This window comes from Macaca nemestrina, chromosome 1 (assembly GCF_043159975.1).
Source record: "Macaca nemestrina isolate mMacNem1 chromosome 1, mMacNem.hap1, whole genome shotgun sequence".
In the NCBI taxonomy this organism is placed as follows: domain Eukaryota; kingdom Metazoa; phylum Chordata; class Mammalia; order Primates; family Cercopithecidae; genus Macaca; species Macaca nemestrina.
In genome coordinates this window covers 60,960,884-60,987,577 of record NC_092125.1, presented here as the reverse complement: position 1 = coordinate 60,987,577, position 26,694 = coordinate 60,960,884, and the positions used below count along the sequence as shown (strand labels likewise).

The following is a 26,694-nucleotide window of genomic DNA, read 5'->3' as shown; positions in this document are numbered from 1 at the left end:
CAAATAAATAATGCAGATATTACAAAAATCCAAAAATGTCTGAAATCTGAAGCACTTCTTGTCCTAAGCATTTCAGATAAGGGTTACTCAACCTATACCATGAAAGCCAGTGACGTAGTGGAAAGAACCTGGCACTAGGAGATAAGACATTTTGCTTACTTTTATTTTTACTCCCGTGTCCGTCACTCACTCTGGTAACTTGCTGTTGGACAAGTCCTTTAACTTCTCTGGGTTTCCAGTTCTTTATATCAAGAGAGTTAACGTTCAATCACTAAGGTACTTTCCAACATAGAAAAATGTTTCCTTTTTGCATGATAGTCTCATTATTTGCTTATTAAATTGAACTAAAAGCTAATGAAAATTTTTGTGAATCAGTAAACCCAGAAGATTCTTTGAAGGTACATTTCCTGCGTATCTCTGAACAGGCAGCAAAAGGGGCTTCTGCTTGGTTAGAGAACTTGCTTATTCCCCTGACGTTAAAGGATTAGACTGTGAATCTACTATCTTCATAGTCTTGAGGTTATTTTTCAGAAGTTCTAGAAGGGAAATGCTGAAGCAGTTTCCAATTAGATGCTTAGTATCGCTTTGTTATTGCCTTAGAAAGTAGATTGTTCTTACCATCATGTCCTCTACCCATCTCTATCATATTGGCTGCTAAACCAGCTACCAGGATAATGACTCTTCTGCATACAGCAGAAGGAAATTAAATTGACAGCCAAGTTAAAATAGTCTGCCAAATAAGGGATTTTTAGTTATTAACCTTACCCATTACTGTCTCAAAGAAGATATAATGGAAATTGCTTTTCTAATTTGTGGCTGTCTCCTTTTTTGAACTAAAGATCAATGCAAATGGAAATGTGAGTCTCTGAACCCTGTTATTTAGCAGTCCTGCATCTGCCCTGTTCCTCTAACAGCGTATCACAGCACCTATTCCTCTAAAACGTATCACGGCATACACACACTCCCCTTCCCCTCCTAAAAATAATGACCATGCCACTGCCAGGTTCTTCAGTTTTAGAAATGTGCTTTTTCACACTGTTCTTGTCAGATGTCCTAGACAAGGTTTTCTCATTAAAAAGATAAAAATCTCACTTAACAAGTACTCCATCATTGGCAGAGAACAAACAGGCTTCTTTCTGGATTGACTCTTTCATTAACTTTTTTTTACACGAGTCAGATTGTTTAAGTATTGGTCTCCAACTTAGGGTTAAAACATTAAAACCTTAGGAGTTCTTCTGGAGGAGAAAGACTTTCTAGGCACAAAATAGTGGAAGAAATGACAAAGAATAAAAACATATTTGAATAAAAAAAATATACAAAATTATGACAAATTAGGAACATAGGTTTGGAACAACCCTTTAAAGGGTTAAAGGGTTAAAGGGTTGGCCAGCAGAGTGGCTCACGCCTGTAATCCCAGCACTTTGGGAGGCTGAGGCAGGCAGATCACCAGAGGTCAGGAATTCGAGACCAGCCTTACCAAATGGAGAAATCCCGTCTCTACTAAAACTACAGAATTAGCTGGGCGTAGTGGCACATGCCTGTAATCCCAGCTACTCAGGAGAATCGCTAGAACCCGGGAGGTGGAGATTGCAGTGAACCAAGATCGCGCCATTGCACTCCAGCCTAGGCAACAAGAGCAAAACTCTTATCTCATAAATAGATAGATAAGGCCGGGCGCGGTGGCTCAAGCCTGTAATCCCAGCACTTTGGGAAGCCGAGACGGGCAGATCACGAGGTCAGGAGATCGAGACCATCCTGGCTAACATGGTGAAACCCCGTCTCTACTAAAAAATACAAAAAACTAGCCGGGCGAGGTGGCGGGCGCCTGTAGTCCCAGCTACTCGGGAGGCTGAGGCAGGAGAATGGTGTAAACCCGGGAGGCGGAGCTTGCAGTGAGCTGAGATCTGGCCACTGCACCCCAGCCTGGGCGACAAAGCGAGACTCTGTCTCAACAACAACAACAACAACAACAAATAGATAAATAAGTAAAGCGTTAAAGGGTTAAAACCATTTGTGTGTAAAGAGCTCATAAGAATGCATGAGACAGGGCCAAGAGCAGTGGCTCATACCTGTAATCCCAGCACTTTGAGAGGCTGAGGTGGGCGATGGAGCCCAGGAATTCAAGACCAGCCTGGCCAACTGGGTGAAACTCTGTCTCTACTAAAAATATAAAAATTAGCCAGGCATGGTAACACACGCCTGTAATCCTAGCTACTGGGGAGGTTGAGGCAGGAGAATCATTTTAGCCCAGGAGACAGAGGTTGCAGTGAGCCGAGATCACACCACTGCACTCCATCCTGGGCCACAGAGTAAGACTCTGTCTCAAAAAAAAGAAAAGAAAAGAAAAGAAAAAAATTAGTGGTCCCAGCTACTAGGGAAGCTGAAGTGGGAGGCTGGGAGGATGCTTGAGCCAGGAGGTCAAGGCTGAGGCTGCAGTGAGCCATGATTACACCAGTGCACTCCAGCCTGGGCAACAGAGCAAGACCTTGTATCTAAAAAGAAAATAAATTGTTTATAACCCAAAATTATGAACCCCGAAATGCCTAAGAATATTATAACCATGTACTAAAAGACTTATTCATGTATTTGGAAAATGAAAAACATCAGCATATAATATAATATGGTCACATTTGTGGGGTTTTTTGTTTGTTTATTTTTGGATTTTTTTTGTTTTTGTTTTTGTTTTTTGATGGAGTCTTGTTCTGTCACCCAGGCTGGAGTGCAATGGTGCAATCTTGGCTCACTGCAATCTCTGTTTCCCGAGTTCAAGCAATTCTCCTGCCTCAACCTCCCGAGTAGCTGGGATTACAGGCACGTGCCACCACGTCCGGCTAATTTTTGTATTTTCACCAGAGATGGGGTTTCACCACGTTGGCCAGGCTGGTCTTAAACTCCTGGCTTCGTGATCCACCTGCCTCAGCCTCCCAAAGCTGGGATTACAGGTGCGAGCCACTGTGCCAGGCCCCCATTTGTGTTTTATAAATGTGTAGAAACAAGGCTGGAAGGAAATTATGTTATATTTTGGTGTGTCTTTGTATTGTGGAACTGTGGGTAATTTTTTTCATAATACTTGTCTGTATTTTCCAAGTTTTTTAGCAGTAAAAATGTATATTATATGTTTTATAATCACAAGGAAAAAACTTTTCAAGTCTTTTTAACAGGGAGGGGTAATATGTGAGTGGGGATGGTGATTATACTAGTCCTTGAGTTATTTTTAAATATTCTAAAAATCATTTTTGTGCTAGAAAAAGCTGAACAGGCAAAATAAAGACTTCAGATTTAGCTAACATTGTATCCATTCAGTGTGAAACACTGTTGCTCTCATAGTTATCAGAAGCTCTGTTGGCAGTTGCTGGGGAAGTTAATTACTTAAACTCACTTTGGTAGACAGTCTGTCAAAACACAGGATCTGTCAGGGGAAAACAATGAAGAGAGTCCTTCACAGCAAAGAAGTTTGAGAATCAGTGATCGAAGGATCCCAGCCATTTAGAGCCATAAAACCTATGTCTGTAATCCCAGCACTTTGGGAGGCCAAAGCAGGAGCATGGCTTGAGCTTCAGGAGTTAAGAGAGCAGCCTGAGCAACATAGTGAGACCTCCTCTCTGTAAAAAATTAAAAAAAAAAAAAAAAAAAAAAAAAAAAGCTGGGTTTGGTGGCACACACTGTGCTCCCAGCTACTCGGGAGGCTGAGGTAGGAGGATTGCTTGAGCCTGGAAGGTCGATGCTGTGGTGAGCTGAGATTGTGCCACTACACTCCAGCCTAGGTGACAGAGGAAGTCCCTGTCTTTTAAACAAAACAAAACAAACTCCTTTGCAAATCACACCAACACCTCTTACCAAGTTCCACCGTAGACATATAGTTACCAGAATGTTTATTGGGAAAATTTCAGCCAACAAGAAGTACTGTCCGTTCTCTGGGTTTTTATTATAATCTATTTCCTTTCTACTTATTTTCTCCCACCCTTCAAAAGGTACCTGAATGAAATATCAAGAAAGAGAGGGGTTTTTATTTTATTTTATTTTATTTTTGAGACATTCTTGCTTTGTCACCCAGGCTGGAGTGCAGTGGCGTGATCTCAGCTCACTGCAACCTCCACCTCCTAGGTTCAAGCGATTCTCCTTCCTCAGCCTCCAGAGTAGCTGGGACTACAAACACACACCACCACACCTGGCTAATTTTTGTATTGTATTTGTATTTAGTTTTTTTAGACAGAGTCTTGCTGTGTTACCTAGGCTGGGGTACAGTGGTGCAATCTCTGCTCACTGCAACCTGCATCTCCCAGGTTCAAGTGATTCTTGTGCCTCACCCTCCCGAGTAGCTGGGACTACAGGTGTGTGCCACCACTCCTGGCTAATTTTTATATTTTTCATAGAGACGGGGTTTCACCATGTTAGCCAGGCTGGCCTCGAACTCCTGACCTCAAGTGATCCATCCGCCTCGGCCTCCCAAAATGCTGTGATTGCAGGCATGAGCCACTGCTCCCAGCCTTCTTTATTTTATGTTACTTTATTTTTTGAGACAAGTTCTCACTCTGTTCCCCAGGCTAAAGTGCAGTGGAACAACCTTGCTCACTGCAGCCTTAACCTCCTGGGCTTAAGTGATCCTCCCATGTCAGGCTCAGGAGGAGCGGAACTACAGGCATTTGCTACCACACCTGGCTATTTTTTTTAGATATAGGAGTCTTACCATGTTACCCAAAGTGTCCTTGAACCCCTGGGCACAAGAAATCTGCCCACGTTGGCCTCCCAAAGTGCTAGGATTATAGTCATGAGCCACTGTATCTGACCTCTTCATACATATATATATATATATTTTTGGTTGGCAGGGTGGGGCAGGGAGTCATATAAAGCAACAGAAATAAGAGCTGAAAAATCAGGAGAAAACTTTAAAATTTGCATAGCACAGGAAATACCTCTTGGTTGGTGTGGGAATTTTTATTCATACATATATCATCTGCTGGCATCATATTCATCTACATGGGAAATGTGTCTGGATAAAAGGATCACGCTTACCTTGTCTATTCCAGTCAGGAAGAGAAGAGGTGGAGTAAGAAAAAGGAATATGTAGGGGAATAGTGTTCCCAAAGAAAAAACAAATAACTTGTGGTCCTGGCTTCTCCCAATTTGAAGTACTCTTAGGCAGACATAAGTGAGTTCAATCACTAAAGAACCCTTCATTCATATGCTTTGAATTTTTTTTTTTTTTTTTTTTTTTTTGAGATGGAGTCTTGCTCTATTGCCTAGTCTGGAGTGCAGTGGCGCGATCTCGGCTTACTGCAACCTCTGCCTCCTGGGTTCAAGTGATTCTCCTGCCTCAGCCTCCCAAGCAGCTAAGATTACAGGTGCGCACACCGCACCCGGCTAATTTTTGTATTTTTAGTAGAGACGGGGTTTCGCCATGTTAGCCAGGCTGGTCTTGAACTCCTGACCTCAGATGATCTACCTGCTTCAGCCTCCCAAAGTGCTGAGACTATAGGCGTGAGCCACCGCGCCTGGCCATGCTTTCATTTTCGAAGGAGCTGACTCCTGAGACCTACTTGCTGGCTTACTTTGGAGAGGGTCCACTTTATTTGGCAAGTACATAAGACAAGTGTCCTCTTAGAAAAACTCCACGGTTTATGTGTGGGTGTATATGTTTTATTAAGAAAAATCTCAAACATAAAAAACAGTAATACAATGATCCCCCATACCCATCACTCAATTTTAACAATTATCAACACATAGCTTTTTTTTTTTTTGAGATGGAGTTTCGCCTTGTGGCCCAGGCTGGAGTGTAGTGGCGCCATCTCAGCTCACTACAAGCTTCACTTCCCGAGTTCAAGCATTCTTGTACCTGAGCCACCCGAGTAGTTGAGATTTCAGGTGTGCACCACCACACTCAGATAATTTTTGTATTTTTAGTAGAGACGGGGTTTTGCCTTGTTGGCTAGGCTGGTCTCGAACTCCTTACCTCAAGTGATCTGGCAGCCTTGGCCTCCCAAAGTGTTGGGATTACAGGCGTGAGCCACTGTGCCCAGGCTATTTTGAAGCAAATTCCAGACTGGATATAATTCCATCACTATGTGTCATACTTCCACGTGTGTCTCTAAAAAGGATAAAATTTTTGACACATCTAGAATGCCATTATCACTGTTTAAAATCACACAGTTCCTTATTGTCATAAGTACGTGTTTGTGTAACTTTTTTTCCATAATTTTTTGTTGTTTGTTTTTGAGTACTTACGTTGTTCAAATCAGGAGCCAGACAAAGTCCACACGTTGCTAGTGATTTCATGTCTCTTTTCAGTCTCTTTTTAATACAAAGTGTTTCCATCCTGTTTTGGTTTTTACTAATCAATTTATTTCTTGAAGAAAACAAGCTATTCGACCTGTAGAATCTCCCACATTCTGGACTTTGCTGTTGGCATCTTTATAGTGTCATTTAACATGTTCTTCTCCTATGTATTGCCTGTAAACTAGTGGTTGGACTAGAGGGTTGTTAAGAGTCAGCCTCAATTTTTTAGAAAAAAGACTCATTAGATGGTAGTGTGGTCCTTCCTATTCATCACCATTAGGAAGCACACAATGTCTCATAGTAATATGTTAGCTTTTGAAATAATGATTCTAACCCAGCAATTGATGATAATTGTCAAATCCATTACTTCATTAGGGGTTTATCTGTGTTTCCTGTCAGCTTCAAGGTACTACATTTGCTCTTTCAAGTCCAGGTTACTTGTAAGATCACTTTGGTCTCCTAGATGCTTCCTAGTGATTGAATTTTCCAAAGCTCCAGCTAACTGTTCTCTCCATGAGTTCTAATGGAGCACATGCACAGGGGATTTTCTCAAAGAGACTTTGCTCTTTGAAAAAAGCCAAGCCAGGTGCTGTGGCTCATACCTGTAACCCCAGCTACTTGGTAGGCCAAGGCAGAAATATCGCTTGAGGCCAGGAGTTTGAGACCAGCCTGGGCAATATAGCAAGACCCTGTCTCCAAGAGCCAGGGTAGGAAGTATTTTATCAGAGTAAGGCCTTAGGGGAAGGGGAAGATATAAAGGCTGTCAGAATAGCTTCTTTGGGAAAATAGAGAAAAAGACTTTTCCTTTAAAACTCTAGTCTTTTGTTGCCTTGTGGTTTTGATGAATTGGCAGGGAATATGATCATATAGTTGACTACATTGGAGAAGGAAATGTTCATGAAAAAGAGATTTTAGGCCAGGCACAGTGGCTCATTCCTGTAATCCCAGCACTTTGGGAGGCTGAGGCAGGAGAATCACTTTAGGCTAGGAGTTTGAGATCAGCCTGGGCAATATAGCGAGACCCTTTCTCAATTCAGAAAAAGAGACTTTAAATCCATCACTTGGATCCTAAGTTTCAACATGCAGCTTTTTTTTGTGACAAGGTTAGGAGAGTTCTTTCCCTATTACAACAAAAAAACCCTCCCAATTTGGGTTTTTTCAGGCTGAGAAGTACAGAGAGTGCCTTTAGCCTCTCACCTGCACTTAAGACCTCAAGTATTATGTCAGCCAGTCATCTCAATAGGTTGAAATGGTGCAGTGTTGCCGGGCACGGTGGCTCACGCCTGTAATCCCAGCACTTTGGGAGGTTGAGGCTGGCAGATCACCTGAGGTCGGGAGTTCAGGACCAGCCTGACCAACGTGGAGAAACCCCATCTCTGCTAAAAATACAAAATTAGCCAGGCATGGTGGCATATGCCTGTAATCCCAGCTACTTGGGAGGCTGAGGCAGGAGAATCACTTGAGCCCAGGAGGTGGAGGTTGTGGTGAGCCGAGATTGTGCCATTGCACTCCAGCTTGGGCAACAAGAGTGAAACTCTGTCTCCAAAAAAAAAAAAAAAAAAAAAAGAAATGGTGCAGTGTCATGTTGAAGTTTGCTTTCTAGAGTTTTAATGTTGTCCAGAAATTTAAGTTTCAGAGACTTGAGAGCTACAGCCTCAAGGAGAAATAACTCCCCATTCGACAGCCTTATGATTATCTCCCATTTCAGATTGCATCCCTCAGTCACATAAAACAAGACATCCTAGAACTGTTTCTGTTGACACTTCCCTGTGACTAGTTACCCATCCAGGAATGCTGAACTAACCCATCTTTTTTCTGCCTTTGTCTTCAGGAGCCAATGAAGTGCTTTTGGTGGTTGGGGGCTTCGGAAGCCAGCAGTCTCCCATCGACGTGGTAGAGAAATATGACCCCAAGACTCAGGAGTGGAGCTTTTTGCCAGTAAATAATGGTGAAACCATTCGTTGGGAGGGAGCTTAAATGTCCTCAGTCTCTGGGTCCAGATCATAGCTAATCCAGCCTTAGGAGTAGAAAAGCCATTCGTTGGGAGGGAGCTTAAATGTCCTTAGTCTCTGGCTCCAGATCGTAGCTAATCCAGCCTTAAGAGTAGAAAAGCCTAATAACAGGATCATGTTTCTTACAGCAGTCTTGTGCACATAGTAGGTACTCACTAAACAGTTTTTGACTGTTTAGATTAGAAGATTATGCCTTAGTAATGTCAGTGGCCCTGTGTCAAGGTAAACTCAGATGGCCACCACTAGTTAGGTGCCTTTCCAAGCTGTCTGTATAATTCCCAGCACATTTCATTGGTCATGCTGTGTTAAACTGAACTGAATGTTAAATTGTGTGTAATTGAACCTAGTGTTCAGTTGAGCTAAGTTTGGGCTGGGCGTGGTAGCTCACACCTGTAATCCCAGCCTTTTGGGAAGCTGAGATGGGAGGATCCCTTGAGGCCAGGAGTTCAAGACCAGCCTGGGCAATATGGTGAGACTCTGTCTCTACAAAAAAGTAAACAAAAAAATTAGCCAGGCATGGTGGTGCATGCCTGTAGTCCTTAGCTACTTGGGAGGCTGTGGCAGAGGATTGCTTGAGCCCAGGAGTTCAAGGTTGCAGTGAGCTGTGATTGTGCCACTGCACTCCAGCCTGGGTGACAGTGAGATCCCAACTCAGGAAAAAAAAAAAAAAAGTTTGTCTTCCTCAGCATGTCTCTTTCAGTGCTAAATGAACAATAGTACTTTCTAAGAAAACATGGAAATCCAACCCTCCTACCTTTTAAGGTTCTTGTAATAAATCCTGGCCCTTTGATAGCAGTGTGGGAATACTTTTCCACTTTATGGAAGGATATCAGTCTCTTAGCCCAGTGCCTTATGGAAAAGAAAGGAGTCAGATACTGGATAACAGAAGGCTGTTACATCTTTTGGAAGCCTTGGAAAGAGGCAGATGTGCAGAAAGCTTGTATCTTTAAGAGCACCACAAGCATTTCGTTCAGTAGATAGCTATTTGGGAGCCACTTGAGGATGAACCACTCAGGGAGGGTTCATGATAACAGGTGAAGAAGCATAGAGGTGTGCAGATGCAACAGGGAAGATAGCAAAAGGTAAGGCCTAAAACTTGCCTAACTGAAATGCTCTGTACCTCTTCTCTCCAAATCCATAGAGCATCACTCGTAAGAGACGTTATGTGGCCTCAGTGTCCCTACATGACCGGATCTACGTCATTGGTGGCTATGATGGCCGTTCCCGCCTTAGTTCAGTGGAATGTCTAGACTACACAGCAGATGAGGATGGGGTCTGGTATTCTGTGGCCCCTATGAATGTCCGACGAGGTCTTGCTGGAGCCACCACCCTGGGAGGTAGGCTGGATGTGCAGGGCAATTATTTCCATCTTACTGTGGCTGGACCAGGGTTTTTAACCTCTCCTGTTGTCTGGCAGGAGCATGAAATATGGAGAAAAAATTAAGGTCAAATGTTACTATTATTTGAGATAGGGTCTCTCTTTGTTGCCCAGGCTGGAGTGCAGTGGCACGATCACGGCTCACTGCAGCCTCAACCTCCCCAAGCTCAAGCGATCCTCCCACCTCAGCTTCCTGAGTAGCTGGGACTATAGGCATGCACCACCATGCCCAGCTATTTTTTTGTATGTTTAGTAGAGACAGGGTTTCGCCATGTTGCCCAGGCTGATGTCTTACTCCTGAGCTCAAGTGATTCACCCGCCTCGGCCTCCCAAGGTGCTGGGATTACAGGTGTGAGCCACTGTGCCCAGCTGACAAATATTCCTTTTTGCTTTCACAAATATCAGTGTAATAGAAGCTGTTCGATATTCATGGATGTTTCAGTACTGACTACAAAGTTGGCAAATCAAGTTCCAACGTGCTAGGTGGGGAACTGGCACTAGTTGTATTTTTGCAAACTCCCAGGTGGTCTTTGAATGCTTTTAAGGATTTTATTTTACCCCATTCTTTTTGGATGTCTTCCTTGTCTATAAAACTTAATTGACTTATCTCATTAAAAAATACTTTGTTTTTGCTCCCAGACTTTTAAAGAATCCTTGTAAAATTTGTAGAGGAAAGAGTTCTTAGAAATCTGTCATTCTCTAATAGTCTGTAATTTGTTTATTCTGAGCAGATATGATCTATGTCTCTGGGGGCTTTGACGGAAGCAGGCGTCACACCAGTATGGAGCGGTATGATCCAAACATTGACCAGTGGAGCATGCTGGGAGATATGCAGACAGCTCGGGAAGGTGCCGGACTCGTAGTGGCCAGCGGAGTGATCTACTGTCTAGGTATCGAGTCTGGGATGCAGGAATGGGAGAGAACTCAATGGGTAGTGGACTGTGAGTAAGGATTCCTTTTTACTAGGATGAAGTTCATAGACTTCCCTTCAACTAAAACCCTGGTGTGTGTTAATATATTTTCCATTAATTGGGATTATCTTTTTCTTATAAGCAGAAAGTAGGGTACTGTCAGATTTCTCTTATGGAACTCTTGGGGGAAAATTGAAACTAAAATAGTTAGTTGAAGCACTCAGAGAAAGACCGACCAGAAATGGGCATGAGGATTTACCACTCTTTCTGGAATGATCTCTGTCTTCCAGGAGGATATGACGGCTTGAATATCTTAAATTCCGTTGAGAAATATGACCCTCATACAGGACATTGGACTAATGTTACACCAATGGCCACCAAGCGTTCTGGTAAGACTAGATCTGAGGGAAGGGACAATAGATGGTACTGTCAGACATTTGCATATATAATGGTGGTGCATGGGGCAAACTGTAGATTAATGTAAAAATGAGATTCTGCTCTCCTCCTTATCTCTGTTTTCTCTAAATATTAGTGAAGATAAAGACAGTTGATACTTAACAACTAGATTATACATTTGTAAGCAAAAGCCTTCATGTCTTTTGTTCTCTCCCTGCTTTTTAGAATATCTAGTACAATTTTGTCTGTGTAGTACATGTTAAATAAATGTTAAATAAAGTCTCTAATGCATAAGGACAAAAGAGTAGCTACTTACCTTCACCGAGAACTTTTTGAAGTGGAGCAGGCTGGGATGTAGAAAAGGAGAAAACACTGTGCCGTTCTGGTTTACTTATTCTGGGTAAAAATTGCTTCAGAAGCATAATCACAACTCCTTTCCCTCCATCAACCTTTATTGCTGCCTTTTTTTTCCTCTTCCTCCCTTTCTCCTAATTAGAAGGGTTGGGCTCTGAGTTAATGAAAGTAAGGAGAACAATTGTTACTTACCTTTTATCATTTCAAGTCCAAGCCAAAGGGTTTATAGGTGGAATAACTTGTGCTGGACTAGATTATTCTAGGCCCGTATGGACCCAGTCCATATCTCTCATCTACTCTAGAACTCAGCTAGTCATTAGTGACGATAGTTTATTTCTGTAATTCAGATTCTAGGCTTAGTACCATTCGTTTGCTAATGCCTTCATTTTCCCCAGGTGCAGGAGTAGCCCTGCTGAATGACCATATTTATGTGGTGGGGGGATTTGATGGTACAGCCCACCTTTCTTCCGTTGAAGCATACAACATTCGCACTGATTCCTGGACAACTGTCACCAGTATGACCACTCCACGATGCTATGTAGGGGCCACAGTGCTTCGGGGGAGACTCTATGCAATTGCAGGGTGAGGATTTAGAAACTAATCCAGACTCAATATGTAGCCAGAGCCAAGAGTCTATGTGATCTGATCCTCATTTTTGGATGGAGACAAGACTTGGGTAGGGGTAGATATCTCCAGTGGCAACCTGATATTTTTTATTAGATTTTTTTTAGTTTTTAGAGACAGAGTCTTGCTCTGTCACCCAGGCTGGAGTCTGAGTAGAGTAGCTGGGACCACAGGTGCATGCCACTGTGCCAGACTAGTTTTTTATGTTGCCTAGGCTGGTCTCCAACTCCTGGGCTTAAGCAGTCCTCCCACCTCAGCCTCCTAAAGTGCTAGGATTACAGGCGAGAGTCACCATGCCTGGCCTCCAGTGGCAGCCTTAATGAAGGACTTGTGTGGAAAGGAATAGAAGGCGAATTTCTTTCTTTCTTTAAATTTTATTGAGACGGGGTCTCACCATGTTGCCTAGGCTGTTCTCAAATTCCCTCCTGGACTTAAGCAATCCTCTTACCTCAGCCTCCTGCATAGTTGGGATTACAGGCACGTGCCACTGCATGCAACTGACTCATTTCTTTCTTTTGCTTCTTTCCCACTCAGATATGATGGTAATTCCCTGCTAAGTAGCATTGAATGTTATGACCCTATCATCGACAGCTGGGAAGTCGTGACATCCATGGGAACCCAGCGCTGTGATGCTGGTGTGTGTGTTCTCCGTGAGAAGTGACCATTGTTGGAGCACCATCCAGAGCTATTCCAGTCCAGTGGACAGTTAGTGGGAGAATCAAGAATCCTTTCCAGAATGTCTGTTTCTCACTATGTGCACAGGTTGATTACAGGCACCAGTGCAGTGATGATTGTACTTATTTGACACATACTCCCCCTCGTCCTGGGTCTTGCTCCTGAGAAGGGTGGGTAACAGATACTCCAGAGAAAAGAATGCACATTGAATGGATGTGAGAGACCACATTGCCTCTCCCACTGCTTTGGGGAGCATTTTCCTGTCATTTCTAACTTACCACGTGCTTGGTGTACTATATGTATGTTGTGCCTCATATGTTGCAAGGTGAGTATAGCCTACTAGATGTGGGTAATATCCAGCCTAGATGATTGGAAAGATACCAATTTAAGTAAGCTTGGTAAAATCCAAGTCTTTTTTTTTTTCTTTTTTTTCCAGGAACAACTACATTTTCTCATCTACAGGTAGCTAGGGGCAACACAGTTCCATTGTAGAGGGAAACCAAAGGGAGAGCCCCACAAAACTTTGGGGGCAAGGGAGAGAGAGACTCATCTGACACTTCTTTTGGAGGTCAGGGTTTGTATATCAGAATTGAAGTTAGAATAAGTGAATTAAACTCAATGTGATGGAATGTGAGTGAACCTAGAACAGCACTGAAGTATGACATAACCTGGAAGACTGAGAAGGGTATATTATTTGAAGGATCTTTTTATTTCCCCAAGGTCTTTCGCACTGGAGACAGCATAAAAGAGTGAACAAATGTTGGGATGAGAGAAGATGACATCAATGTGGGAGTTCACTATAACTGGGGATAAACTAGAAGTACCTGTGATTTTACAGTCGTCTTATTACCTGCCAGGGCTTATCTAGCCATGGCAATGTTTGCCTTGAATGGGGGTGAAAGCCTTTCTTTGTTGAATCAAATACTACTACACTATTACACTTCCACACTATTTATTTGGGGATGGGCTGGGAGTGACAGTAGCCTAGTAGTTCAGCTACCTGATTGCTGCCCCATTCTTTTAGAAGCACACTTCTGCCAAGGAGTGGTTTGTACTGCTGTGTTTGGTACATTTGGTCTTTTTTTCTGGTATAAGTTTTCTTTACCTGTCCTTTAGTGTAGATTTTATTCATCATAGGACAGAATAATCAAGGACAACCAAAATCCTTTTGTTAGTTTCAGTACCTCAGCTAGCAGCATTTCTGAGCTATCATTCAATGTTCCTCCGTGTCATGGAGTGAAATTCTTGTTTTATGGGTATTGGGAGTGTGGGAATGTGATAACCTAAACAATCTTTGCTCTGAAATTCCATTTTCCCCTCTTTCCTTGAATTGTATTGACCTACAGAGTTAATTTCCTTTGTATTTTTTTAAGAAAATATTAAAAATCATTGGTGTCAAGTGCCGAGAGTTTGTGGCTAACCAGCATTGCCTTTAGCAGATATTTGGGAGGGAAAGATGTAGGGATCAGCCATAGCTCCCGTCTCTTCAACCTGTTCATCTTGTGTGTTTGCCAACTAGTTCCGCTATTTCTCTGTTAGACACAGGTAAGAGGTAGCCACTTTACACTTTGGAGATTCTCTTCAGTAAAATATTTTCCTGATTCGCTGTATTCATTATTCCCTCTCATGCTTGGAGTTACTTGAAAACCAAAGGAACAAAGGAGACATCTTGAATTCACTTAGCACCCACTTGAATTTTAGGGTTTCAGTCACACTAGTCCTTTTTTCCATTTGATTTGAATTATGGCATGTGATATATAAACAGCTATGCAGAAGGCCTGCAAAACTGCAACAATCCTGATGCTTCCAGAGCAAAAGGGAGGAGCAACCACATGAGGAAGTTATTTTCCTTAAAGATACCTGCCAACTTTGGCAGATGGATTACGCCTGCTAATTAAACCACAGCCTATAAAACGTGGCTTTTCCTATCTCAGGAATAAATCCAGGGGAGGGTGAAGGACTGATGGCTCCCATGCTGTCTTCAGTGCTAATGAGTTTCAGACCAACTTCACAAGTAGTTCATACACTGAAGCTACGATGGAATGTTCTACAGAAAGATCAACATGTAAAACTTAGAGCTCCTTTTTCACTCTTTTCACAATCGTACACTTTCACGTGCTCACATATATACACAGAGATACCCCTAATTTGGTGGTTCATATTTTTTCAAGCTCCCATAATTGGCAACCAGCTACTTAGTCATCTAACCCAGGAAAACCAGCAGTTGCTTTGTGTCACCCCCATCACAACACAGACATCCAGCTAGTTTCTAAGTTCTGTACAATTTTAATTGTTCCGAGTCCATTCCCATATCTTTGTTCCCTCTGCTAGCTTCAGGGCCTTTCTCAGCTAGACTCAAGGTAATAGCCACTGATATCCTTACCTCTACTCTTTTTCCTCTCTTCAATCTATTCTTTCCATTTAGTCATAGGTTGTCTCTCTGAAGCACAGATAGGATCATTACAGTACTTAACATCAGACAGTAAATATCGAACAGTTATTTCTGGCCTAAAATTCCACAGATTCCCATTGTTCATGTTATTAATGTTAAATTCCTTAGCATGACATTACATCCATGGAGCTCTGAGTCCACTCTACCTTCCTGATCTTACCTACCTCTACTACCGCTTCTCCCCAGGTGTAATGTGGATCAGCCACAGTGGTCTACTAACCATTCCTAAATTTGTTCTCACCTTTGTTCATATATAATACTATTCTGTCTGAAATAATCTTGCCTTCCTGACAATCCTAGTTAATGAAGAGCAGCGGCTTTAGAGTTGTGCTGCAACCTTTCTGATCTTTACCTTTCTCATTTCCTGCACAAGAGTGCCGATTCCGTAAGGAAACTGTGATGATGTGGTAAGTTTCTAAAGGCGCTTTGACATTTTGCCGCATAGTAAATGGTCACAATGAGTAGAAGAGACCAGCAATTAAAGCTTCCATGCATCTTTTTCCAATACCGAAAAGATACATGCCCCTCTAAGTAGTTTAAGAAGCTAGTGTGGCTAAAACTTGATGGGAAGTCCGACCCAGATTACCTTCACATTGCCTCCAATAATGTCCCCATTCAGGAGACTAAATTCTGATCTCAGAAAACTAAACAGGTCAACAGGTTTTAATATTAAGTGAAGCCCAGTGGCCAGGTGGGTATGGAGATAGGTCACTGGTCCCAAGAAGTGTCCCTGTCACAAAGCCTGCCGACACCTAGCCACTCAGGTTAGGCAATGAATGAAGGCGCTTGCGCAGTAGAATCCAGAGCGGGGAAGCGGGCGCCTGCGCAGAGACGTGGTGACCGGCCGCTTCACGCCAAGCCGCGCCAGCGCAGTGAAGAACGAGCCAGCAGAAACAGCGCCTGCGCAGCCGTGGCTGAGGAGCTTGTGGCGGCAGCGGCAATGGAACCAGCGGAGCAGCTGAGCGAGTTAGTGTCAGCCGAGGGCCGAAACCGGAAGGCGGTGCTGTGCCAGCGTTGCGGCTCCCGGGTGCTGCAGCCAGGGACCGCTCTCTTCTCTCGCCGACAGGTAGGGAGGCAGGTTGGAGGCCGTTTACACCCGCAGTCTCCCGGACGAGCTGCCGCGGGCAGTATCTGAACCCCGGCTCCTCAATTTCCGGAGACCGCGCCCTCCTCGCGCGGCCTTAAGCCCCGCCCCTCGGCTCTCCGCTCGGCGAGGCTCCGCCCCTGGGGCCGCCAGAGGCGAGGGAGGGAACGTGGTCCCGCCCCGGCGTCTTTTGCCGCGGGAACCCTTCCCTGGGCCACCCGGCCCTTCGCCCCTGGAGCGGCTTCGAGCGCGGGCCGTGCGCCCCGCCGCCGTCCAGGGCCGCTGCTCCGCGGGCGCGTGGAAGGGAGGCGCCCCATTCCGGCTTCCGGAGCTCCCGCCGGCTTGCAGGAGACCCGGCAGGTACCTGTCGGCCGCGGCTCACCGCGAGTGTGGCCGGGTTCCTGTCCCACTTCATACTCCACCCGCCAGTCCTGAATTCACCATCTTATTTATGACAGGCACCTGTCTGCTCCACAGAGGAGCCCCAGAAACAACTGGTGTAGGGGACGCGGCAAAATAACCCTGGTAACCAATCCACTTTACCGAGGCACTGGAAGCCTCTGGTTTTCCAGATGAATCATATTTGAAGTGCTTAGATCCCTGACGTCCTGGAAGTAAATTTCGAAGAAAAACTATTTCCCGTCAGTTTAGGGATTTTAATATTCTTCCTACCACCATCATCGCAAGTGAGAACGTTGAAAAAAAATTTTATTTCGGTAAACTCTGTGTTGAAGTGCAAATATGTTATTTCAACCATAGGAACATCCTATCATTCAAAATTATTTCTAAAAATATGCAGACCATTTTATTATTCCATGTGGTTGAACAGATCGTGAAGTGTAAAGTCTAGTAGAAGAGCAAGAAGCACCCATTCCTCCAAAACAGCCTTCCATCAAAGGAGGAAAAAAAGGAATCTATGTTGTTTTGTAGGTATTTTGATGACTTTTGATCTAGAGATTGGTGGAGGTCCCGGGGTTCTTTTAAGGCTTCCAAGGTTTGGGAGTAGAGTTCTCAATTAATTTTACGAAGTTAGTAGCGTTATGGAGTCAATGGAAAGAACATGGATCTTGGAATTAAAACATACATGGAATTGAGTCCTGACTTTACCATTCATTAACATTCAAAGAGTTAGGCTGGGCGCGGCATGCCTGTAATCCCAGCACTTTGGGAGGCTTAGGCGGGCGGAACACCTGAGGTCAGGAGTACGAGACCAGCCTGACCAACATGGCAAAATCCCATCTCTACTAAAAAAAATACAAAAATTAGCTGGGCGTGGTGGCACACGCCTGGAATCCCAGCTACTCGGGAGGCTGAGGCAGGAGAATCGCTTGAACCTGGGAGCCGAGATTGAGTCACTGCACTCCAGCCTGGGCGACAGAGAGAGACTCCATCTCAAAAAAAAAAAAAAAAAGTTAACCTCCATAAGATGCAGGTTGCTTATTGTTTAGAAGAGGGGTGTGCAGTCTTTTGGCTTCCCTGAGCCATATTGGAAGGTTTGTCTTGGGCCACACAAAATATACTAACGATAGCTGATGAGCTAAAAAAAAAATTGCAAAAAAAAAATCTCGTGATGTTTTAAGAAAGTTTCCAAATTTGTGTTGGCCGCATTCAACGCCGTTCTGAGCCGTATGCCGGCCGCGGGTTGGACAAGCTTGTTGTAAAATGAAGATGATGATAGATGGAAGAATTTATATAAAAGCACTTAGCACTGTGCCTAGTATGTAGTATGTATAGGTTAATTCCCATCTTTTCCATGGCAAGGTTTTGTCTAAATTTATCAACTGACATAAATTAAGAGACTTCTAAATGGAGTTTATAGTTTGTTTTAAAATTCTTCATTTTTTTTTCTTAAAAAAAAAAAAAAAAAAAAAAACATAGCCCACGCCTGTAATCCCAGCTCTTTGGGAAGCTGAGTTGGGCGGATCACTTGAAGTCAGGAGTTCAACACTGGCTTGGCGGACATGGTGAAATCCCAGCTCTACTAAAAATACAAAAATTATCTGGGCGTGTTGGTGGGCACCTGTAATCCCAGCTACTCGGGAGGCTGAGGCACAAGAATCGCTTGAACCCAGGAGGCAGAGGTTGCAGTAGGCCAAGATTGCACCACTGCACTCCAACCTGGGTGACAGAGCAAGAGTCCATCTCAAAAAACAAAACAACAACAACCACCAAAAAAAAAAAACAAAAAACATAGACGCACTCACTGTATTGGTCTCCAACTCCTGGGCTCAAGTGATTCATCCACCTTGGCCTCCCAAAGTGGTGGGATTACAAGTATGAGCCACCGGGCCTGGCCAGGATCTTTCTTTTGTTTTGTTTTGTTTTGTTTTGTTTTTGAGAGGAGTCTTACTCTTGTCTAGGCTGGAGTGTAGTGGCACGATCTCAGCTCACTGCAACCTCTGCCTCCCGGGTTCAAGTGATTGTCCTACCTCAGCTTCCCAAGTAGCTGGGATTACAGGTGCATGCCACCATGCCCAGCTAATTTTTGTGTTTTTAGTAGAGATGGGGTTTCAGCATGTAGGCCAGGTGAGCTGCTGCGCCCCACAGGACCTACCTTCTGCCCTGCCCTCCCTTCCCCTCCCCCTCCCCTCCCGTCCTCTCCCTTGCCCTCCCCTCCGTTCCCCCCTTCCTTTCTCCCCTTCCCTTCTCCCCTCCTCTTCCCTCCTCCCCTCCTCTTCCCTCCCCATTCCCTGTTGTGCTCCGTCACAAGTATGGCTCACTGCAGCTTCCAACCAGCCAAAATTCTTAATTCTTGTTTGATACTATTTTAAACTGATCTGCCAAAAACTGTGTGAGCAAATTAAATTATATATGTTACATTTATTTTTGTTTCTCAACTAACACAGTGGCCCCTATTCTAGAAAGAGGCCTAAGAATTTTCTTTAATGCATTTTGTGTGTTTTAAAATGTTTTCCCTCTTTTAAAAACGCAAAAAGGTGTTTTTTTGTTGTTGTTGTGTTTTTTAACAATGGCTTTAGTATTTCTGGAAATTTCCTATTTCTTGAGAAAGAATTGTTGGAAGAATCCTATCCCTTTTTCTGGACTCGAACAACTCAGCTGTAATCCAACCCAGTGTTCTCCTTACTCTCAGTCCTAATTGTTTTCTCCTTTCTTTTCTCAAATACTAATTTCAGCAAAAATATAACTTCTAGGACGTGATGTAAATAGAAAGTAGAAAATTTCATGGAAGATTCTAACCAGTTATTTATTAGTCCTTTCCCTGCTCTGTGTCACACATTTTAAGGTGGGGAAAAACAGTTCCATCCTTAGAACAGGCAGCTTCTGAGATGCCGAGCTCCTTAACTAAAGCTTTGGGGTAAACCCCGTAAAGGTTTGGGGTAGCTCTTTTTTTTGTCATCACTGTGACATATTGCAGATAAACCACCATTAGGGCAATTACAGCAGGGCTGTTAATCATCTCCGCAGGTGTTAAAGGAGCACTCTCAGCCCTTAAGCCTGGAGAAAGGTATGTACGGAGTCTGGTTAGAGGTGGCCTACAGCTTTCTCTCTCACTCCACACAGTGGAATAGCCTAGTAGCCTGCAGATGGGAACAATTGGAGAACTAGACTGCCAGTCCTACCTTTGAGGTGATCCAGGGCCTATCACTTACTGTATCTTATGTTCCAGAGTACTTTAGTCTAAAGCAGTATGTTTCTCGATTCCTCCCACACTCTCCAGAGGACATTTAGCAATATCTGGAGACATTTTTGGTTGTCAGAATGAGGGAGGTGTGCTACTGGCATCTAGTGGGTAGAAGCCAGGGATGCTGTCTTACTCCGTCTCAAACAAAACAAAAAAACAAAAAAAAGGCTGGAGTGCAGTGGCACGATCTCTGCTCACCTAATCTCTGTCTCCCGGGTTCAAGCAATTCTCCAGCCTCAGCCTCCCAAGTAGCTGGGATTACAGGTGCCCCCACCATGCCCAGCTAATGTTTTGCATTTTTTAATAGAGATGGGGGTTTCACCATATTGGCCAGGCTGGTCTTGAACTCCTGACCTCAGATGATCCGGCCACCTTGGCCTCCCAAAGTGCTGGGATTACAGGTGTGAGCCACTGTGCCCAACCCAAACAGTGATATATTTTGCTCAGGAATTTAGGGTTCGACTGGGTTTAGCCAGGCAGTTCTCACTGGGAGTCTCTGATGTGATGGCAGTCAGAAAGGTCATTCCGTCACGCGTCTGCCTGTGGGCTGGGAGGGCTCACACACCTGAGCACTGGAACAGGATTTGGGGCCACCTCTGTCCCTACATGGACCCCCCCCCAGCCTGATCTCTACATGGCACCCTCAGGATAGCCGGACTTACGACACAGTGACTGAAGGCTCCCAGCACAAGTGTCCCATGAGAAATGGCAAAAGTTGCGTGCCATTTTCTAACCAGCCTGTCACTACCACCACATACATTCATCAAGCAATCACCATGGCCTGCCCAGACCAAAGGAGAGGGGTATGGACTCCACTCTAGGTGGAAGGATTATCAGAGAATTTTCGGATGTGTTTTGAAACCACCACAAGTAACTCCCAGAAGGGGAAAAATTACGAAAAAGTTAACAGAAGTGTACTCTGTATTGTAACAGTTTTTATTCTCATCTATATTATAGCATGCTTGCCAAGTTTTCTATAATGAAAATGTATTTTTACAATGAGAAAGGTAGTATTTTGTTTTTAAAAGGGTGCTGTTAGTAGTATATCAGCAGTCTCACTGAGTTGTGGTGTTCAGTCTGTTTCTAAAGAGGCTGTCCAGGATTCGCTGGGGTCCTGACAGAACAAAGGTAACCCATCTGGTTAGGGATCTCACTGGCAACTTCACACCAAGTTGAGTTTGCCTCAAATCACTAATTTTTTTGTTGCCACTCCCAGTAGCCTATCCAGAAAGCCTCATTATATGCCAGGTGTTATAGCTATCTCCTGGCCCTAGCAGTTGTCCTTGGCATTGCAGTAAATAGGTTGAGATCCAGGCAGAGATGCACATACATATGCATATATATGGATATACTCTTGTGGGCCTGACTGAGAGGGTCTAAGTTGAAATGGGAATGTTGAGGAATAGAGCAAACAGGACCCAATATGATGTCTTGAATGGATTGTTAATTATGGTAGTACCTTTAAATTACAGATCAAAGGAGAGACAACTGGACAGGTGACGCTTTGTGCCACAAGTGGGAACTGAGAGAGGGAAGGTGGTGGTCTTTTGTTGGGCACCTCCTGAACACTCATGCTTTAGTCAGTTTTCCTTTTGTTTTGTTGGACACATCAAATTCTTGGTTGATTGGTTAGATGTCTTAACTAGTCCACTGAAGTTTACTCCGTCTATGTGAAGATGTGTGAGATTTCATTCCTACAGTAGAGGGGATAAGACAGAAATATATATAGGAAAATTGAGGCCCACAGAAAGTTACAGATGAGACCAGAATTCAGGTTTCCCGGTTCCTTAATTTTGATTCCTAACTCTCTTTGCCTCTACTTGTTCCTGTTTTTGTTTAAGGTAGAACAAAGTGTTAAGGACACCTTGAACATGAGGCATAAAGAATGAGTGGAGTAGCAGTATTACACAGTGGCTTGCACTGTAACCCCAGTTACTTGGGAGACTGAGGCTGGAGGATTGCTTGAGCCCAGGAGTTCAAACCCAGCCTGGGCAATGTGGAGAAACCCCGTCTTTAATTACAAAAAACCAAAAAAGTATATCATGGGGTGGGAAATGGGAAATAAGTGATATGACAGCAGCCGTATGAGGAGCAGAGGAATAGCAAACTTGGCTGGCATGATATTTTGCAGTAGTCTGGGACAGCTAAGAGTATATACACTATCCATATGGAAGAAATTAAAGCAATTTTGTGTGTGCCAGAGGCCTTCTCCTAATGATTGAGAAGTCATATAGGTTGGAGGGTACAAGCATCCTAGAGCTGATAATTCCAAATTGTAGAACTAGATTTTCCTTTTTATAAGATAAATCTAGTATATCCCTAACAGTGATGGAATAGATCAAAGCTAGATATTCTATGCTCGTTCTCTTAACAAATCATTGAGATCCTGCTGTATACCAGTTGCTATTCTAAGCACTAGAGATCGAGTAATGAACAAGGTAAGCTCCTTGCTTTCCAGGAGCTGATATTCTATTGGAGGTAGACACGTGGTAAATAAGCCAATAAATTAATACAGTAATTTCAGAAAATAAGCAATAAGTAAACAAGTAGGAGTGGCATGATGAAGAGACTTCCAGGGGAAATGAATGTGTTCATTATCTTGATTATGATAATGGTTTCACTGGTATACATGTGCTAAAGTGAAATAAACTGTGCGTTTTACTTTATTACTTTTTGAGACAGGATCTCACTCTGTCTCCCAGGTTGGAGTACAGTGGCATGATGGTGGCTCACTGCAATCTCAATCTCCCCGGCTCAAGTGAGCCTCCCACCTCAGCCTCCTGAGTAGCTGGGACTACAGACACTTGCCACCATGCCCAGCTAATTTTTTTTTTTTTTTTGAGACAGAGTCTCACTCTGTTGCCCAGTCTGGAGAGCAGTGGTGCAATCTCAGCTCACTGCAGCCTCAACAACCTCCTGGGCTCAAGCGATTCTCTTGCCTCAGCCCTGTGAGTAGCTGGGACTACAGGTGTGCACCACCACAGCCAACTAATTTTTGTGTTTTTTGTAGAGATAAGGGTCTCACTACGTTGCCTAGGCTGGTCTTGAACTCCTGAGCTCAGCCGATCCTCCTGCTTCAGCCTCCCAAAGTGCTGGGATTACAGGCATGTACCACTGCGCCCAGCCCTGGCTAATTTTTTCAAATTGCTTTTTGTACAGACTAGGTCTCATTATGTTGCCCAGGCTGAGGTGCATTTAAAATATGTGCAGTTCATATGTCAGTTTTACCTCAAGCTATTTAAAAAATATATATGGTGAGCAGTAAGTAAAGCTAATTCAGGTTGTTTGGTTAGATAAGACCTCCTAAGAAGGCTACATTTGAGCTGACTGCCGAGGAGCAGCTAGCCATGCCAAGATCTGAGGGCAGAACAGACTAATGCTGTTTGAGGAAGGCAAGAAAGCCAGTGTGTCTGAAGCATAATGAGCCAGGGAAACTAGGACCATGTGGGGCCCATGTTGAGGACAGCAGTGAGACCGAGTTCCCAGACCACCCAGCTGGTGCCCCTCTTTCATTTCTCTTAAGAATCAGGTTCACGCCTATAATCCCAGCACTTTGGGAGGCCGAGGCAAGCAGGTCACGAGATCAGGAGATCGAGACCATCCTGGCTAACAGTGAAACCCCATGTCTACTAAAAAAAATACAAAAAATTAGCCGGACTTGGTGGCGGGCGCCTGTGGTCCCAGCTAGTCGGGAGGCTGAGGCAGAAGAATGGTGTGAACCCGGGAGGCGGAGGTTGCAGTGAGCTGAGATCACGCCACTGCATTCCAGCCTAGGCGACAGTGGGATAATCTGTCTCAAAAAAGAAAAAAAAAAGAATCAGGGCAGAGACCAGAGGCAAAGAAGAGCCACCCAGCATTATCGTCTACAGCTTAACGAGACGGCTTCTCTTTTTTAGTTTGTCATTCCTGCTAAGGAGCAATGTGAAGTGTACCTAGAATGGGGGTGTTGATGGAACTGGGCCAGTTCAACTTCTGCATTCTTTATGTTCTCTCCCACTGCAGCTTTTCCTTCCCTCCATGAGAAAGAAGCCAGCTCTGTCTGACGGCAGCAATCCTGATGGTGATCTCCTCCAGGAACACTGGCTGGTTGAGGACATGTTCATTTTTGAGAATGTGGGCTTCACCAAGGACGTGGGCAACATCAAGTTTCTGGTCTGCGCAGACTGTGAAATTGGACCAATTGGTTGGCATTGCCTAGATGACAAGAACAGTTTCTATGTGGCCTTGGAACGAGTTTCCCATGAGTAACTGAGGGGAAGGGTACCCAGCTCCACCTCCAAAGATAAACCTGCTCCCCACAAGAACTGGCCTTTAATGTGGTCTAACTGTTCTGCTGCCTTCTTCTCTGTGCTAATATAAATACTGAGTACCAGCATGTCCACTTGAACATGCAGAGGGTTAATCCTGCTTCCTAAAGCCTCACGTACATGCCTCCTGCCTAGTTCACTTTGCGTCACATTTCCTAAGCTCCTTTTTCCCCCAGTTTTGGGACACTGCTTACCTCCACAAATCTCATCTCTTCCCTCGCATTCTGCCTAGGCTCTGTTTTGCCCAGGGGCTCCCTCTTTTTCTTGCTCTAGAAGAGCAGTATTCAACCATTTAGCTATGACGACACGTAACAAAAGATGCTTATGTACTAATAGTTGAAAGTCTGCCTTTTTCTCATTCAAGAAGGCATACAAATATCTGAGAGTGACTTTGTTGTATAGCTACCCTTGTGATCTACAGTATTTTAATCAAACTAAAAGTAAAGCATTTACAAAACTCAGTATTTAAACCACTAACCAGAAACATTACTTGGGATGCATCTCCAGTACCATGTTTGAGCGCCTCTGCTCTAGATTGAGAATGACATTTTATTGTGAAGATGGGTGTGGTCCCTCTTCCTTTGAAATCTTACGGTTTCTTTTTATATTAACTCCCCACTGCTACAGCCTAGAAGGTGAGAAGCAGATTTTTAACCCCATCTGGCAGCCAGAGGAAAACCCAGCCCTGGCTGTTTACCCAGGCTCTCTTGGAATGAGAGTGGAGGGTGTAGGATATGAGGGTTAGGCCTTTGCCAGATTACACACAAGTTTATAATTCGCTTTATCTGGACGGGTAACTTTCTGCCTTTGTTCACAGGCAAGAACTTCTTTAATGGATAGTATCATTTACTGAACCTACTAGGCATGGTCCTCATGGAGTTTTGGTTCAACTGGAATCTCTGTGCCAACCCAGGATACAAACTTCCATCCAGATGCCTCTATTTCCATAGCTCCGGGGCTGCTCCAACAGTTTGATATCAGCAGACTTGTTTAAGCCTTCAACTTGATTTCCAATTATTCCATCATTTCTATTCTGAAATGACTCACTGTCATAGAAGGAAGTTTATTATATAACCAAGGTTTCAGGTATCTTCCTGTCACAACCTCTACCATTCAGGAGGCCTAAACTTGAAATAAGTACTAAATAGAAACCTTACCATCTGAAGTCCCTTCCGTTGTTTTCTAGTTGCTTCCTCCTTCCTTTACCCCCAGACTTTCTAAGGGCTCCCCCGCTGCAGTGAAAGCTGGCCTTGGGCACACTTTTGCAACCAACCTACTCCCCTGGAAAGGTGGCTTCCTCCTCCAATCAGCCTGAATGAGCTTCAGTAAGCAAGCAATTGAGAGAACTGTGTTTTTCCAACAAACGGTCACATGTCCATTGTTATGGCATCTAAAGAAAAACAAAGTTATCCACTCAAGTCAGGAGCATAACCCAAGTAGATGCCTCTAGAGGCACATGGCCCCTCACATCACAAGCCAGAACCTAAGCTAAGCATATTTTAAATGAGTTTGAGACTAGCCTGGGCAACATAGTGAGACCCCATCTCTATTTAAAAAATGAACAAAATTACCTGGGCATGGTGGTGTATACCTGTAGTCCCTGCTCCTTGGGATGCTAAGGTGGGAAGATCACTTGAGCCCCAGAGATGGTGGCTGCAGTAAGCCAAGATCACACCACTGTACTCCAGCCTGGGCAACAGAGTGAGACCCTGTCTCAAACAACAACCACAAATACATACATATATATATATACACACACACACATATATATATAGCGACTTGAATAGGAAACCATAGTATTTCATTGTTTTAATTTGCATTTATTTTATTTTTAGTGAAACTTTTATGTACGTATCGGTCATTTCTGTTTCCTTTTTTGAAAACTGCCAAATGTTGCCCTAGTAGCCAAAACTACCAAGTTGCTATTCTGCCTTTTCAGTTTGATCTGAAAGAAATAAAGGCATTTAAGCAATGGAAATTAGATTTCTGCATGTCCTTGGAAAGAATATATAAATTGAAAAAACAGAGGAGAGCTGAAACCTGAACCTTGGGGTTTAGCTTAAGGTCAGCCAACTGATTATCTAGTCTCCTATAAAATGCCAATGTCATTTCTTCATTTCCCTCACACATAGTAGGCTCTCAGTGCATACTTGTGAATCAGCTGCTATTTGCTGTAGGTAGATAGAGGCAACCTGTGCTTTCTACTCCTAGCATAGAAACTTCTGTTTTCTATTGGGGAGAGCAGTTGATTTTGCGAAGTTCTGATTGTTTCCACATAAGCCTCTGTTGTTTTACAAAAACACAGAATGAAAGATGGGCAATGGTGCACCGACATTTCACAAATTGTATATGAGGCTGCACATGTAACTAAGTAGCTATGAGGACTTCTGCTTCTGGTAATGGTGGATAGGTCCTTTGGACTGACCAGCTCACTGGTTAACTAGAAAGGCTGGACAAAATACTTCAGAATCTTGGTTTGAAGGCACCAAGAGAGCCAACATGACTTTGAAGAATTGCTAAACAAGGACGGCAGAGGAGATGGGAACCCTGGGAGGTGGGCTTGGTGTGATGGGCCACCGTTCTCC

The 26,694-nt window shown here is 43.9% G+C and overlaps 2 protein-coding genes across 8 annotated transcripts in view; both read left to right on the top strand.

The window, feature by feature from the left end:
- The window catches only part of LOC105484751 (kelch like family member 12), a 38,329-nt gene extending 24,307 nt beyond the window's left edge, over positions 1 to 14,022 (top strand). For 6 of the 7 annotated variants that reach the window (XM_071078223.1, XM_071078230.1, XM_071078221.1 and 3 more), the window contains 6 exons: positions 8,105 to 8,211; positions 9,427 to 9,622; positions 10,395 to 10,553; positions 10,865 to 10,963; positions 11,720 to 11,906; positions 12,483 to 14,022. In XM_071078223.1, the coding sequence (XP_070934324.1) occupies positions 8,105 to 8,211; positions 9,427 to 9,622; positions 10,395 to 10,553; positions 10,865 to 10,963; positions 11,720 to 11,906; positions 12,483 to 12,609 (875 nt within the window). In that variant the 3' untranslated portion in view covers positions 12,610 to 14,022. The remainder of the gene's footprint in view (positions 1 to 8,104; positions 8,212 to 9,426; positions 9,623 to 10,394; positions 10,554 to 10,864; positions 10,964 to 11,719; positions 11,907 to 12,482) is intronic. The other variant, XR_011612793.1, reaches the window with a different exon arrangement.
- A 1,874-nt stretch (positions 14,023 to 15,896) lies between these two features.
- On the top strand, positions 15,897 to 24,224 carry LOC105484750 (RAB interacting factor). The gene is made up of 2 exons (XM_011746674.3): positions 15,897 to 16,141; positions 23,805 to 24,224. Exons 1-2 carry the CDS (start codon positions 16,016 to 16,018, stop codon positions 24,048 to 24,050), a joined length of 372 nt encoding a protein of 123 aa, XP_011744976.2. The 5' UTR covers positions 15,897 to 16,015; the 3' UTR covers positions 24,051 to 24,224.
- Positions 24,225 to 26,694: the final 2,470 nt, after the last annotated feature.